We start from the raw sequence: 16,164 nt of genomic DNA, 5'->3' as shown, positions 1-16,164 counted from the left end.
CAAGAATATTGTTTGAACAAGATAATTGAAAATATTTTTCTATGAAAGTTTTTTGTATTGTACGTTTTTCTAGGCATACAGTCTACAAATCTACGACCGTTTAGGAAAGGTCACAATGGATCCGTTTTAAGGGCATAAATTATTCGCAAGTCTCTTAGCGAAGGCTGTATTCTTCGGTAACAGGTGTCCATTTAGAGTGTGCTATATTTTGGAAAGAAAGCTTAGTCTAGCTTGCCTGTACATTTATATTATGTGTGATAACTTTATGATGCAGATAAAAAGTTAATACAAAGTAAGAAAAACTAGCTCAAAAGCACAAAAGCTGCTTTGCAATATATATTATAGTTACAAATAAAAAAGCCGGATAGCTAAGTATGAAGAAATTTAAAAGAAAACTAATTTTACATGATGTAAAAAGATCACTGTAATTATTACTCTAGATTTTTTATATCATATTACAAATACAAGGTGATAATGGGTGATACAAGTGAAAATGGGCCACCTTAGATGACTGGGATATTATCATACAAGTAATAATAGTAAGTACATATCTGTCAATGTGTCATGAAAAACAAATAAACTGGTACGTCTGTGTACAGACCTGGATGAAGGCAAATGGTGGAGCAGGCCAAGCCCAGTGTATGGTTGTAGCTCTAGGGAAGGGTCGGCATAAGCAGCTCTTTGCATAGATGTTTGCGGCCCTTCAGACATAAACTCCAATTTCACCTCATCTCAAGCAGCCTTATAACTTATTATTTTGTGAAATAAAGAAAAATAAAGAACAGTTTTGGTGAACGTTTTCACCAGTTCAGAGAAAATAGGACTACACTAGCTTTTATCGTACGTCCTCTCAAAATAAATTTCAATGAACTTAACTTGACATCGTTCGACACAGTGATGCTGGTTCACTCCAAATGCAGTTATAAGATTTAAAAAGTAAGGAACTGTGTAGCAACAAATTCACAGATCTGACCAGCCGCTTAGAAGAACTCGAAAGAGAGAAATCCAATATGATTTCTTAGCGGTGGACAGCTATAAAACAACTGCCTAAATTTTAGGTTAAAATAGAAACAATAATAATATTTGATACATGGAATAGTTTGCCTGAAACATATGACGCGTTAAAAAAACTAGCTTTCGGTATTCTCACAATCTTTGGCCTTAAATATATATGCGAACAAACACTCTCATCTATGAACCAAATAAAAAATAAACTTAGAAGCAGAATAACGGATGAAAATTTACTGTATGTATTTACTGAATGTATTCAATTAAAAATAAGTAGGTAGCTATTTGCTAGATATATGGTAAAGTTATCAAAAGCGATGCATGGACCCCGTTCTATAATTTTTTTAAATAAAAAATCTTGAACTTTTCCCCCTAAAAATCCATATCCATATACATAGTATGTATATTACATATAAGCGGCATCTACATAATAAAAATACTTTATGCAGTCATCAAATGTTTAAAATAAATATAAAGGATAATAAGGCTTAAAAATTATGTAAATAGATTATCTACAAGGTTTAAGGAATGTCCAGGATCATGCTTTGAAAATAGCATAAAAGCGCCATTTTGACGTACGCTGAGCATGTGGGCCGTTAAGAAGGAAAATATTAACGTATTTTGCATAGTCTGGAGCTCTACAACCTCATCCAAGAACAATATATCTCTGCATTCGTTAACTTGGTAGACTCTAATAAATTGCGGACCATGTAGTAAGAATGGACAGTGCTCAACTGCCAAGGGGAATCCTGGATACCAAACCAGACGGTAGGAGGTCAACTGAGGTCCAGATTATGATGGTTAGACGATGTGAACAAAGATGCTGGAGCGACCGGCGCAGATACCTGGAGGGGTTACCTGTAAATTGTACGTAAAACATTTCACCGTGGCACAGTTCGCCATGAGCTTTCTTATTGGAAAGAGATGACCGTATACTATACGGTCATACCGTATACTATGACCGTATACTATACCAATTTTATTAGATTCAATATGAACGTTAACTCAATTTTCAAAGCTGATTTTAGCAAAATTCATGAATTCAAGAACGAAAACCTTAGGTTAGGTTTTAATCTAATATAACCTAACAAATAATCAAGTATATAGGGTATTTTCAAAATTTGTTTGCTGCTGGCTTCCTGTAAAGTAAACCGACAAGAACCGTGTCATATTTAGACACGAATTTTATGTCAGTATTATACGACCTAAGGTATCCATAGGTACAGCATTCTACAGTGAAGTGTGATACGGCGAATTACATACGTACAAATTTCCGGACACGATCTGGAGGATACTGGTTCAGAATATGGGGAGAAGGAGGAAGTTATTGGAGAGAGCACTGGGTTTTTGGAGCACTTATGATGATGATTGTATTATTTTCTTATCTAATTATATCTTCTAAGGTTTTACTAATTGATCCAATTTCCTTCGGTTGATTATTGGACTGGTATTGAAAGTCACTTAGAACTTATTGAAATGCCTTTATGTCAAACGCCTTCTTTGGTAAAATAATTTGAATTAAACAGAAAAAAACAAGGAAAAATCTATCGAAGTGTAAAAGGTTTTGCGGAAGAGTAAGCGAGAAAAGTTTTTGGCTTGCCGAGCGTCTGGAAAATTGTTTTTCCGCGTAATAAATTCAAAGTCATAAAATTGAAAAAAAAAACTTTCTACATTCTCTCAAAGGTAAATCGGCGACTCTGTGAACGTTTTATTGAGAGAGCGAAAAAAATGCCGATTCAATTCGAGCCTTTGTGATATATTGTGAATGTAAAATAATTTGATGAATGTCAATCCGATATCCGTAGTATCGGATAACACCGTTAACAAATATGGCCTTTGTCTGGTAAAATACATCTATGTCACGTACCCACAAAGAGGTTAGTGTTACTGGGTAGTGGAGGTGGGAAAACTGGTCGATTTTGAAGACTAAGTATACTTACTACCAGTATAAAAAAATACTTAGTATCAAAACTTGTTCCAAAATACTTACTAGTATTTGGAATACTATATAGAGCATTTGGCGTGCGTATGCGACATAAGTATCATACTATTCATACTCAACTCGAACTTAAACTTAGCTCCATATTAGAATTTGAAATATCGGCTTCAATATAATCTCTATATATCTCAATAAAAATACAATGAGCTCGGTTTTTCAAAATATCCCATTTATTATAAAATTTTAAACACATTTTAAATTTATGAGTTATTTTTATTCTATGCCATAATATTCTTGTTAACATAAAATGAATAACAATGATTTTTTTTAATTTTAAGCATCCGTCACTTCAGTCACCTCACAATTTATGACCTATTGTTCATACATAAGATGATGCCATTTGCATGCATAGACTAATAAATTAAAATAAAATTGTATTCAAGTGCTATCTCGCTCGCACGCATTTATTGTCAATACTATTGAAAGTCTACCAACTAGCGAGGATGTTTTTTGGAACAAGTTTATTGGGCCACACGTACTGAGTATGGGTAGTTCCATCCGATAATTGCGTACACAAACTGGTGACAGTATTTCTAACTCACCTTTACTGGGCAGTGTTGAAGACTCAATACACGGTTATTTTGATATAGCCCCGCAATTTCGTGCCTGTGTTTGTCTTCTTATTCATTATTTTTTATCAATACCAAGTATTGATAAGCAGCATCATTAGACGTCTGGTCATGGATTTGATAAGGTATTTACTTTTCTTATCAACCTAAACGTCTGAGAATGCTATGCTTAACATTAATAAAGTTTGTTTTAGAGTTATACTAGGTCTTCAAATCAGTACCAACTCAACCTTAAAGAAGGAAGTATCGACTGCATTCAATTACTGTATCAAATAAAACCGTTAACAAGTTATTGTCCATCACGTAATCTATTATATAATATATTACATTCTAATAAAGCCAGTTCACATTATATTAATAAGTGATTATATGAAGTTGATTCCGTCGTTATATAACAATTCTGGATTTATCATTCAAAGACAAATAAACAGGATTTTGTTTGTGTTTTAAATAACGGATTTTCGGCTTTAACGGACACCCCCTCACCAACACTAGTCCGTTATATCGAGGTTCTACTCCTACTGTATAAAAAAATTAACAATAATCCCACGCTTTGGTCGTTGATATTGTGGGTTGAAAGGGGAAGGGATTTCCACCCTGTTAGTTACGATATTATTTAAAACTAACTAGAAACAACATGAACTTGTTCGGTTAATTAAAACGCTGAATAATATATGTAATTCTAATATATTATATTATTATAAAATGTTTTTAATGTAGAGTAAAAATTATAACTCAACTAAAAGATGAAAATGCGTACAAAAAATTGTGTTTGTATTTAAATATATTCTGTATCATAATTCCCGGCAGAGTTTCAAACAGAATAATATATAACATATTATGAAGTAGTTTATAAAATAAGTTTATCACTTTGTATTTGCCCACCGCCATCTTTAGATTAATAAAGCCTGAGCGCACAAGCAATGAGTGGTCCACTTTTTAGCTGTCAAAATCAGATGCCAGATTTTTTTATGTCATACTGTTATATTTATATATCTTTGTCTCTAAATGTCATGTTGTGAACGTCTTAAACTGATAATTTGTAATGTCCACAATATGTTTAAAATAAATAAATAAAAATAGAAAAAAATATTTAATAATACACTGAATAAGGGCCCTTAATTTGAGATCTAACAAAATTTGAAAAATATTATTGTGATGTGTCACACTGCCTTTAAGATTAGAGATAAGTAAGGGCCCCGCCAAAGATCCTAGCCTGAGGGCCCGCTTCAGGATGTGGGGGCCATGATTATTTTACTTTCTTACTTACCGTTTTCTACTACCTATTTATCCGAAGCGGGATTTTCTATTTATGTTAAAACGAAGTCAAAGTGCAGGAACAGGCTCGACGCCACACCAGATATTAGAATGCAACTTACCAATATTGTGCCTGATATCAAGAAGATATGCATTTCAAGGACTCAAAATTATCTAAGTGCTTTATTTATTCATATTTTTATGTTTATATTATATTATAGTTGTATATTTAAAAATATGTAAATATTAATTAAATAATGTGTTTTAATAACATTTTTTTAAAATTTTAACTAGTAGGAATCAATCTAAAAAATAAGATAAGTGTTCCGTTAAAATTTTAGGATTTGAGAAGTGTTCCATTGCAGAAAAAGTTTGGGAACATAGAACAATGACAGGCAATGACAGTTCATACATAGACAACAACGGGAGGGGCGGAAAAAGTAGGACCAGTCGTTGTGAATGTATAGGCTTTTTACTTGAGTCGGCAATGATTTGCCAGATACGTACCTATAAGAATGGCTTTATACGACTCGAGTTTTGCTTATATGGCAAGCATACTTGATAAAGCTGGGTGTCGAAATTTACGTCTACGATTACAGTACTAGGTATACCGATATTTTATAGGTATATTTTTGAGGATTTTCAATATGAAGAATCTAATATTCTGAAATGTATATACTTATATTAATAGGTATATATTAATTATTGAATAGAATTGCTGTTAGTTATCATACTTTTACTATTGTATGTTAATTAAAACATATTTTATTAATTTTCGGAAAATCAGAATATTAAAAATAAAATGGCCACGATTTTGATCGCTGAGGCAACAGTCATGTTAAGGTTTTGATATTTGTCATTCCCAGTGAATACAAAAATAACGGAAAGTGGGTTCACTCTGGGTGGGGTTGAAATAATGTTTAATTTTCGAGTGTGGAGAGTGTGAATGTGGGTTTAGGTTTACCCACTTAAGACAAAGTGTCAAAGAATATGTTTTTGTTTCAATAGTAAGCCATGTCTGTATGCATTAAAGTTTATCAGGTAAACGAAAAGCGCATTCAACATTGATAATGTATGAGGACATTTCAGATGTTTTGTGTTTCTTGAGTTTTATGACTTGGGCGTTAAGTCTCGCTTCAAATTATTTCTTTACATTTATATTTTTATTAATCTGTTCTGTGGTAATTACCATGCCATCTATGCATGTACAGCAGCTGTCAGAGTATAGTGTTGTTGCAATTGATTTTATATTGCGCACACATAAACGAAATACAATTCTATACCTATTTGTTTGAATTAGGTACGTGTGCGATGCATGCGAGTGTTTTCATTTTCTAACGTGAAATTAATGTCAACGTTAAATAAAGTCGTGGTGAAAATGGAATATTTCATATTTTGTCACGCATGACTCAATCAACGATCAGTGACATTATTGTGAAAATGTGACGTATTGGAAAAAAATCTGCAATAGCCTTCATGGTGGAGGTAGGCGTATGCTAAACGACGCTTACATTCACGGACAGCATTTATTTGTTGCCAAAGTTACAAAGTTCAAGCCTCTGGTATGATAAGTATGATGCAAAAAGGCAATAAGTACACACGTTTATCGATTTTTATTGTACCTAATTACACTTCATATGACGTGCTGACATATTTACCACGTTTGTCACTCGTAACTTCCATAAATCGTAACTGATGTAAGTACTTTAGACACGTGTCATTGAGAAAAAGCCGCAAAATCTTCATTTGTCATCCCACATTATTCTTATATATGCGCTGTATCATTTTTACAAATACTAGGCATGGATCATTAATTTTCCAACGGGATATCACAAAAATTTGCAACTTTTGTACACCCCAACTGAAAGACATTCAACGTCAAAAATAATAGTTAGTATAAGTAGGTATATTATATGTATTATGTTACTGACTTACTTTGCTGTAGATTTATATTAAAATTATTTAGTGTTTAATTTTGAAATGTAAAATAATTATAAAATCGTATTTTTATGGTGAGATGGCTGTACCTAACTTAATGATCACAATATTACTCTAATCGATATTTTGATTGATTCAGTATTAAAACCCTTAACCAGGTAATGGTAATATCCTTCCCACATACAATTTCGCTGTGTTTTATCGGGTAATGGTTTAATGTTACCCACTATCTGTCAAAATTCATCAACGAATATATTGCCTATGACTCAAACATAATGCCGTGTGAATAGGAATGCATCCGCAAGTTTGACGGTTAGTTGTTTTACATGTCTCGATTTGTACGTCCATTTCTAGAGCAAGCAGTTAAATAACATCATAATAACGAAAAAACACAATGTAAGTCATAATATTTTTTTATATTTGGTAGATAATGAGTTGTTCTCCTATATTTGTATTACAATTATGTAAAATAATTTATATTTTGTGAAATATAATGCATGGAATTATGTGGGGATTATACCACCTTTGCCCGTTGTCGTTTATTATTTTTATTACCATGAAACTAAAAAATCCCTATTTAGTATAATTTTCAGGTACAGGTTTTTACCTCTAAGCCAAATGGAAATTGAAAACATTATATAAGCAAGGAACCTAACCTAACCTAACCTAAGGCAAAAGAAGGAACATTCAGACGATGCAGGTTTTGTAGTACAAGAAGGAAAAAAGGTCCAAATATGAATGCAAAATCTGCAAAGTGCCCTTGTGTGTAACTCCGTGCACGGAAGATTTCCATACAGATAATAATCATTAATAATAAATATTTTTCCCATTTTCTCTGTGTTTTGATTGATTGTAATAAATGTATAATAAAAATACTTGTTTTATTTTGAAAAATGTCAAGCTGTGGTAATATACATCCCACAATCTACTTGTTAAACTTCTCTCTTACCAGGCTATGGGAAAATCGTTACCACATAGTTTTTCATGAGTTTTCTTAGACCTACTGAAATTTCTATAAGTACATATAATTCACAAATAAATAAAGGTTATATTTCATAGAAATTATAATTATTGCTCTAATAAGTTCCTGGGGTCTGGTTAAGGGTTAATATGGCGCATCATACAACGGAGCATTTACCTCATAACGTCATAACGTATGAAATAATAATATACCTAGTATTTTTAAATACTGCGCGGGAACCTTTTACCTACTTCATACGTACGTACAATAATATTATTATAAACGCGCCAGTCAATCGCGGAATCTATCGGTTATACTTGAAGCAGTAGGAGGGAGGACATTGTACAATGCAAGGTAAAAATTGTACGTTCAGTGAGGTACAATAATATCGGCAGCATGCAAAAAATCGTCTACGGTCAGGCAGTACAGATGCTCTTTCGAACATTCAATAAATACTATGAAAGACGTACATATATACATACATCCAGCTCAGCGGCCGGTTAAAAATATGATAGAAATACGTACGGTGATGCGCGTAGCGGAAGGGCGACAAATTAAAGATATTTTACAATAATTAATTATTACAATATGTAGGTATTTGAATACGTACATATTATTACATAATAATTTGGGAGATCAGTGCACATTTGTTCCTATACAAGAGCCGTCTCTGGACAGTTGGGTCGACGATCACCGAGATCGTACGGTAATCGGTGGATTAGGGCAGATGGTGGTGAGATACTGCCGGTGTAATTTGACTTTTAGTTAAATTAATTTAACAGAGACATCTCTGCATCTGACTCAGCGTTTTTAATTTTAATTTTCAATTCGAGAATGACGTGAAATATTATATGCCCTCCACATCATTGTTGCCTTTGTGAGATTTTACTATCCACCATAAAGCGCTTTTATATTTTTTTTATCTGCATGCAAACTATGCGCGAAATAGTTTTGCTCTTCTATTCTATTTATAGTGCAACTTCACTGCGTGGATATTCGAATTGTTACGACACTTAAAAATGCTTTTACACACCTGACACACAGGTGATAATAAATATATTAAGTATGTAATACAAAATAAAGCCAATTTTATGACTGACCCAGTTGAAAATGTTTGTCTATATAAATTGTAGATCGATGTAGACAAGAAACAGAACAACGATAAATATAACTATGATCTTTCAGAAAAAATATAAATTTAATATTGAAATTGTCCTATCTCTATTATGTTGATAGATTTTTAATAGCACATATTTTCAATACGCCATAATAAATCAAATTATATACCTAATTTCTGCATTACTAATCGCTAGAAAGCCTCAAATAAATTTAACTCTGTGTTGCCGGCAAGCTTAGGATATCTCATCTTAATCAATATAATATGTTCAAAATGATTGGGTGACTAGGTACAACGAAATAATCAGTTTAATAAATTGAGGTATTTATGCCGAATAGCCAACATGCAGTGATTATATTATACAATTTGATATACTATATATATATAAAAAAATGCATTATTTTCAAAATAACGATATTGTAAAAAAATGAAAGTACCTACATATTATTATTATACCTTGATGATTTCACTTAAAAATGTTTTTTTTTTCAATAATAAATATTTATGTATAAGTATATGTATTTCGTTTAAAATTTAATTAATAAATAGATTCAACAAAAATTAATATTTCATTTTTCCCCTGGCTGTTCTGTTTTGTCCGGTCACCTAATATATTATGTAGTCGATATCAAAACCTTTCAATTAAGCAGTTCACAAATAATATCTCAATTGAATAATCATTTTTCGGATACTATGTTTATCCGCAATATACATTAAACTATTGACATAATAAATCAATACTGTCTTGTAATATTCAAATTTAGATATGAAACAATAAACAAGCATAAAAACTGAGTTTGTTAATCAATTATGTATCCTTATCAAAAACATAGTTGGACGTCATACTTTTTGCTCCATTATAACTCAAAAACTACTGGACCAATATTAATGTCCCCCGACCATCTCCGATCCTAATAGGATCATATGGACCTCCACAAAGTAGAGGTTTGTATTAACATATTTTGTTTTTTACGAGAAATGGATGTCAGCCACTTGCTCAACCTATTAGGTCCATACCCTGACTCGCACACAAATTGAAAAACAATATGTGTATTTGCCAGACCCAGGATTCGAACCTGAGACCCACGGCGTGATAGTCAAACGCTTAAGCCGCGCGGCCACCGTGGGTATAAATTTATTAATCTCAGATTATAAAAAAAATGTTGATACTGATTTCGTAGCTGGCTCTCACATTTAAACTCTCATCATCTGCCGCATAGTCATAAATCAAACCTTCCAAGAACGTCGATCCGGTATTGCATATGAAGAACGCGCACATCTACCTAGCGACAGTCACACGTAACCTCTCGAAACGTATATAATTATATGCTTGGATGAGGCGACCGGCGAGCTGGTATACGAATGAACAATTCGTAGGTGTGTGTATGCGTTCTGGCGTCCTCGACTCGCAGCCCGAGAAGCATACACCAATAAATGTTTTTTTCAAACAAAAAGTCGTATTCGACCTAGGGGCGGCAGGTTATATGAAAGTATGGCGAAGCAGGCTGGTAATCAATTTGCGGCAAAATTTCCACGTTAACATTATATGATATGGTTACGTTATAATGACCAAAGTAAATCCTCCGTGATGCCCTGCATTTTTTTTATCGCGTCGCTATTTCTCGTAAGTTGTCGATTATTGTTGGCCTGCTTCATTCAGTTGTATGAGAAAGCCGATTCCTTGCCCCTCTTTATATTCAATACCTTTATGTATTCGACCATTCTGCGGAGCTCCATTTGGCAACGTGTGTTTTGTGAATAACGTTGACAATTACATCGACGTATTCGACACGTTGCAGACGAGATGCGTTTTGATGTGAGAGCCGGCGTAGAGTTTTCCTCGGTATCTCAAAAGGTTATTTCGAACATAACGTTGATACGTGTAACAATAAAATTCTTTACGAGTCAGTATAGTGGCGAGGTTCGGTGCGGGAAGAGAAATTTGCACCCACAATCAAGTGTTATCAATCGTGTGGCCTTACTCGCGCTCCCATTTGAGTGTGATACTGATATATGCTTATAAAAGCACTAATATATTAATTTTCGAAATAAAACGGCTACGTTTGAATGTGCGGCTAGATTTATTCGTTGTGCAGTGACGTCTCGCGGGGCGTATCCGGAAATTTGTACGTAAACAGTTCACCGCAGGACACTTATTCGTGCGCCGCAGTACGTGAAACATGAGTTCGTGTAACATTCAATCCAATGACGAGTTCTTCGTTGAACATTTCACCGTGGAGTATATTTGTACGTATGCTACAACATGTGGCGAATTTTATGAGATGTCTTTACTAGGTTAGGTTAGGTTAGGGTTAATATAATTGGAACAGTACTATTTGCAAACTATCGCCGCTTTTTGTAAGATACGTACAAATGTATTCCACGGTGAAATGTTTAATGAAGAAATCGTCATTTGATAACATGTTATACGAACTCATGTTTCACGTACTGCGGCGCACGAATAAGTGTCCCACGATGAACTGCATACGTACAGCTTACATGTATCCCTCATGGGGTTAGGCAGGTCATACGTTGCTTAGGGGTAGCATATTATAAAAGGCGAAAAATTAAGGAACTAATACGAATTGAGAGTAGTGGCGGTTTTCCATGAAGCAGACGATACAGTCGCTTTGTTAGAAACTGCCGACATCTTAGTTAAAACATTCACGGAAACATGAAAAATTCTGACAACCTATTTTAATTTTGCGTTGTAATAGGTATTCAATGGCGATTTATCGTACAGGAAAATAATTCTCAATGAAGCCTCCAAACCTAGAGCTTGTCCACATGGCGCGTTTTTGCGAGTACCAAAGATGCTTTACGCTCAGTATTCAACATGGAAGATGATCTAATGCAGCGGTTACCATTTTTTTTTGAAAAGGGTCAACATGAAAATTTTTTAGGCCATTCGGTCCAAAAATCTAGCTTAAATAACAAGTAAAAAATACACTGTCACAAATTTATTGAACAAACTGTTATTTTAATAATAATAATAATAATACGTAAATTTAATTGAAATACAGCTCTAGATACTGAGAGTTACTATAACTATATAACTAACTATAATTCATTGTTAGAGCACTTAAATTTTTCTAAATAAAGTTTTTCACTTACCTAGAATTTTTTTTTGTTTTTCCGAATCACCAGGTTTAAAACATATTTCTACGAGCTCTTCCCAGCATGTGCGTTTTATATTTTTATTAAAATAATCAGAATATTCCATGTCCCATATAGCCTTCCCTTATTTCCATTTCATCAATAAATAATTCTGTATCCAAGTATTCAGGCTCCATTTTGAAAGAAAAAAATCATATTTTATAACTAGCCGATAAATCACTTCCGCGCACGTTGGCGATCGCGTTGTTACTGGGCGTAATAATTGGCGGCATAGTACCTCGACTCGCGCACAATACGCGCGAGGTCGAGAGTCTGGTATTTGCCCGGCGCATTCTGCGCGAGAGTCATCACGCGCGAGCGCTTGTGGACAGCTGAATTGGGTCACATGCAATGACATTAATATGGACGAATCACCTGGAAAAGAAAATGACACTCACTTTATTGTCGGGTCTGCCGAATGGAATAATCTGTTCTAACGCCATTACAATAAAGGTGACATTGCTATAAATTCCTGATGCTTTTTGTTGGGTCTGCCTAATGGTTCGGTTCGAACGGGTTCAACGCTCGAATGAACATTGACATTAAAAACACTGCTCTAACGCCATTACAATAAAGGTCATATTGCTATATATTCCCGATGCGTGATATCGTATAATTGAATTGCGTGACGTCTACCTATACATGCGAATTTACTTGTAGCGTCGTCCATAATAATGTAATTGGTCACATGTACCTGGAGAACGCGCGATTTGTCACTCGCGCGTAAAAACGCGCCATGTGGACAGGCTTTTAGCGCCACATCTACACGTAGGTACTTAAAAGACTGCTGTACTTGTAGAGTATGTTTCATGGAAATGTTCTAATCCTCAGTAGATGATGTGTACCTATCTAATATCTGTCATTTTTTTTTAAAACTTCTGTTGCACTGCATATTTAAGATAGCCGAAAATAAAACAAAAATTAGATATGTAGGTTACTTGATAAATTTTTGATTACATATGAAAGGGGGTGGCATTCTATTACTATCTACCCTATGCATGGCCCCCACATCCTGAAACGGCCCCCCAGGATAAGATTTTTGGTGGCCCCCCCTACCTATCACTAAGGATTAAGGCAGTGTGATGCTCTACAGTAACCTTTTCCTTAAGGGGGAACATGCTCAGCGTAGGTTAAAATGGAGCTTTTTTGTGTGTGTGCGTGTTTGAACATGTACCGTTTTTAAAAAAAAAAATATTTTTTTCAGTTAGGTACATCTTTAAACACGCGCGTTATCATGCTCTTACTCTCTACTTTAATTATAGTTTGTCAATTTATGGCTACGGCCGTATGTTGTAGCTTAACCACTGGGGAATGCCAAAAGAAATGGCGTATTTCAAAAAAACACTACCTTATTCTTAGGTCAATAATTATTATACAGCAATCATCATTCGTAGGATGTTTATCACATTTGAATGGTCAAAGACATAGCTTATAATCAGTATCTTTAGAATTAACTTCAAATGTGTTAATCTTGCCCATTTTTTGAATAATAAAATGCTTAATTCTTGTCAAATTTGGGATCACAGAGATTATCGATATAATTTTTTATTATATATTTATAAATATTTTTATTAACTATATTCTAAAACATTAGAGCGAGAGGTTTAAAAGAATACTATTTTATGTAATAAAAATACTTTATGCGGTCATCAAATCTTTAAAATAAATATAAAGGATAATATGACTTCAAATTATATAAATAGATTATCTACAACGTTTAAGAAATGTCCAGGATCATGGTTTGAAAAAAGAATAAAAGCTCCATTTTGACCCACGCTGAGCACGTCCGCCCTTAATGTGTATATTATTTAGTGTGTTTTTATATATTTTAATATATCCATTTAATTTTTTTTGTTTCAATTTATTAAAGCGCAATTTTATTGTAGTACTTATTCCACTTTTAATCAATAAATTAGGACCGGTTTCGTCCGCCTCAGAGGGACATTTTCAATTTCTGAGGCGGACGAAACCGGTCCTAATTTATTGAATAAAAGTGGAATAAGTACTACAAAAAATTGCGTTTTATTAAATTAAAACAACAAAACAATGCAATTCCACCATGAATTGACAGTTAACAAAATAAAAGAAAATATCCATTCAAATTATGGAGTAGTCAATTATTGATACACAATAATTAAAAATTGTATCGTACAACCACATAATTTGAAATAACGATTTTTTTTTACTAGTATAGCATATTTGTGATGAGTATTTATCTCACTTATTTGGTCGACTCGCCTCACCGGGCCCCTTCTGAGCCCGGACCCCCAGGCTAGGGCCCTGTCAGCCCCCCCCCCCTTTGTGGGGGCCATGATCCTATAACTAAGGGCGGGAATTTGTTTAAGGACGTCGCTGCCTATGTAGGTATAATATCTAATTTGTATATAAAAGAAATGAAATCAGTTCACTGCGTATATCTGTTTGTTAAATCGCGGACGATTTACATAACATTAAATATTAAAACACAGTATTTGGAGTTTTTATATTATTTGAGTATGGTAATAGAAAGCTAAGGAAAAGAAGTCGCCAGACAATGTTTACCAAGCTAAAGCGAACACAGAAAATATTTTAGATATAGCCCGGTCTGTCGTTAGAAATAAAACGAACCATAAACAAGCAGGAGTAAGGCATTTGTTGGCTTATATTAGGCGATTGTTGCTTAGGGAAACTTTTTATTTCTTCCGGCCTTAGGTCGTATCTTAGATCTCAGGTCATCAATCTGTAGATTGTCTAATCTGGGCTATTACTTAGCCCCAACAACGCTTGGAGGCCTATCTTAATCGATCGCACTGTAAATAGCAACGAAATAGACAAGGTTACGCTGTACCTACGTTAGTTATTCGACCGCAAAACATGGATGAAAGAACTACAACCAGGGTAGATTGGCCCGGTGGGACATCAGTAAAAATCCCGGTGAGCCCCCAAGTAAGAAAAAATTAAACACATCTATCACATAACAGATAATAAATATAATTCCGATAGGCTATATATATATACCAATACAGTAAATTTTGACGCAATGTTTTGAATGTGTGAGTGTCCTACAAAAATGAACCACGCATTATAGAGGTGCAATAGTATATGTAATGCACCAATATTAAATGAGCGTCAATGCATAAACTGAGAGCAGTTGTCAGTATTCGACGTATGACGTATTTGGACCCTGGAGACTGTCTGCTTTGAAGATGGTGGGGAGATCGGTCGTCGCTTGACTTATAAAACAGGTGAGCACAGTTCAACTGAGTACCGGAGACAGCGAATAATCATAGATATCCAAAGAGGTAATGTAGTTGCTATTTTAAGTACTCTTGAGGTTGTATATTGAGGTTGGCACAAATTGTGATACTAGGCTTAAGGTATTTTGCGGGGATGGTAGGAAACTGGACATAATCATGATTTGAGGGGAAAGTAATAATTGATAATGTGTACTTAATTTTCAAACAAACACATTGATTATGATACTAATCTACATAACAGCACGTTTATATGGTAATTATACAGGTTATGGAGTTGATTTTGTCAACTTATTGGTCGAGATCACAACATGCTCTCTCGGTCCAAAAAAACAGTCCTCGGAAGCAATAAATATATATTATGATCAATGCTCGGAAGTCACATTTTTGGGTCGGTTATATAGAAAATATAATAAATAGAAATTCGATATTCTATAATACACCAATACAGTAAATTTTGACGCAAATTTTTGAGTGTCCATAAAAATAAACCACACATTACAAACGTGAAAAAGTATGTGTAATACATCAATATTAAATGACTGTCAATGCATAAACCGAGAGCAGTTGTCAGTATTCGACGTAAGACGTATTATTGACACATGTTTAAATTTATCCCGTATTCTTCCTTACTCGAGATCTGTTGCCCGCTTCTCCTTACCCGTTAGGTATTTCAGTTTCCATTATTTCTGAGTTCCCTGGCGACCGCTTTGTACAGAGGCAGTCGTAGAGAGTTGTTAGACGAAGTCAGAACCCATCTCGAGTCATCGCACTCCTGATGATGATTATGGAAAGTAGGTAATGAGTAATTACGGTATCCAGATTATGGTGCGTAATTAAAATACGGGGATGACGTCTTTTAAGCAACCCACTCAATTAACCCTTAGCCGTTGGCAAGTTTCGTGATTCGTAATTAAATTGGAACG

At 34.2% G+C, this 16,164-nt stretch overlaps 1 protein-coding gene across 1 annotated transcript in view; it reads right to left on the bottom strand.

The window, feature by feature from the left end:
* Positions 1–8,385: 8,385 nt before the first annotated feature.
* LOC147078943 (uncharacterized) overlaps positions 8,386–16,164 on the bottom strand; it is a 145,081-nt gene continuing 137,302 nt past the window's right edge. Inside the window, exon 2 of the mRNA XM_085955657.1 lies at positions 8,386–8,473. Within this exon, the coding sequence (XP_085811783.1) occupies positions 8,386–8,473 (88 nt within the window). The remainder of the gene's footprint in view (positions 8,474–16,164) is intronic.

Source organism: Rhyacophila brunnea, unplaced genomic scaffold, assembly GCF_057557595.1.
Source record: "Rhyacophila brunnea isolate RB1 unplaced genomic scaffold, BYU_Rbru_1.0 scaffold_10, whole genome shotgun sequence".
In the NCBI taxonomy this organism is placed as follows: Eukaryota; Metazoa; Arthropoda; class Insecta; order Trichoptera; family Rhyacophilidae; genus Rhyacophila; species Rhyacophila brunnea.
Note: the sequence above shows the minus strand (reverse complement) of the source record. Positions and strands in the feature narration are given on the sequence as shown.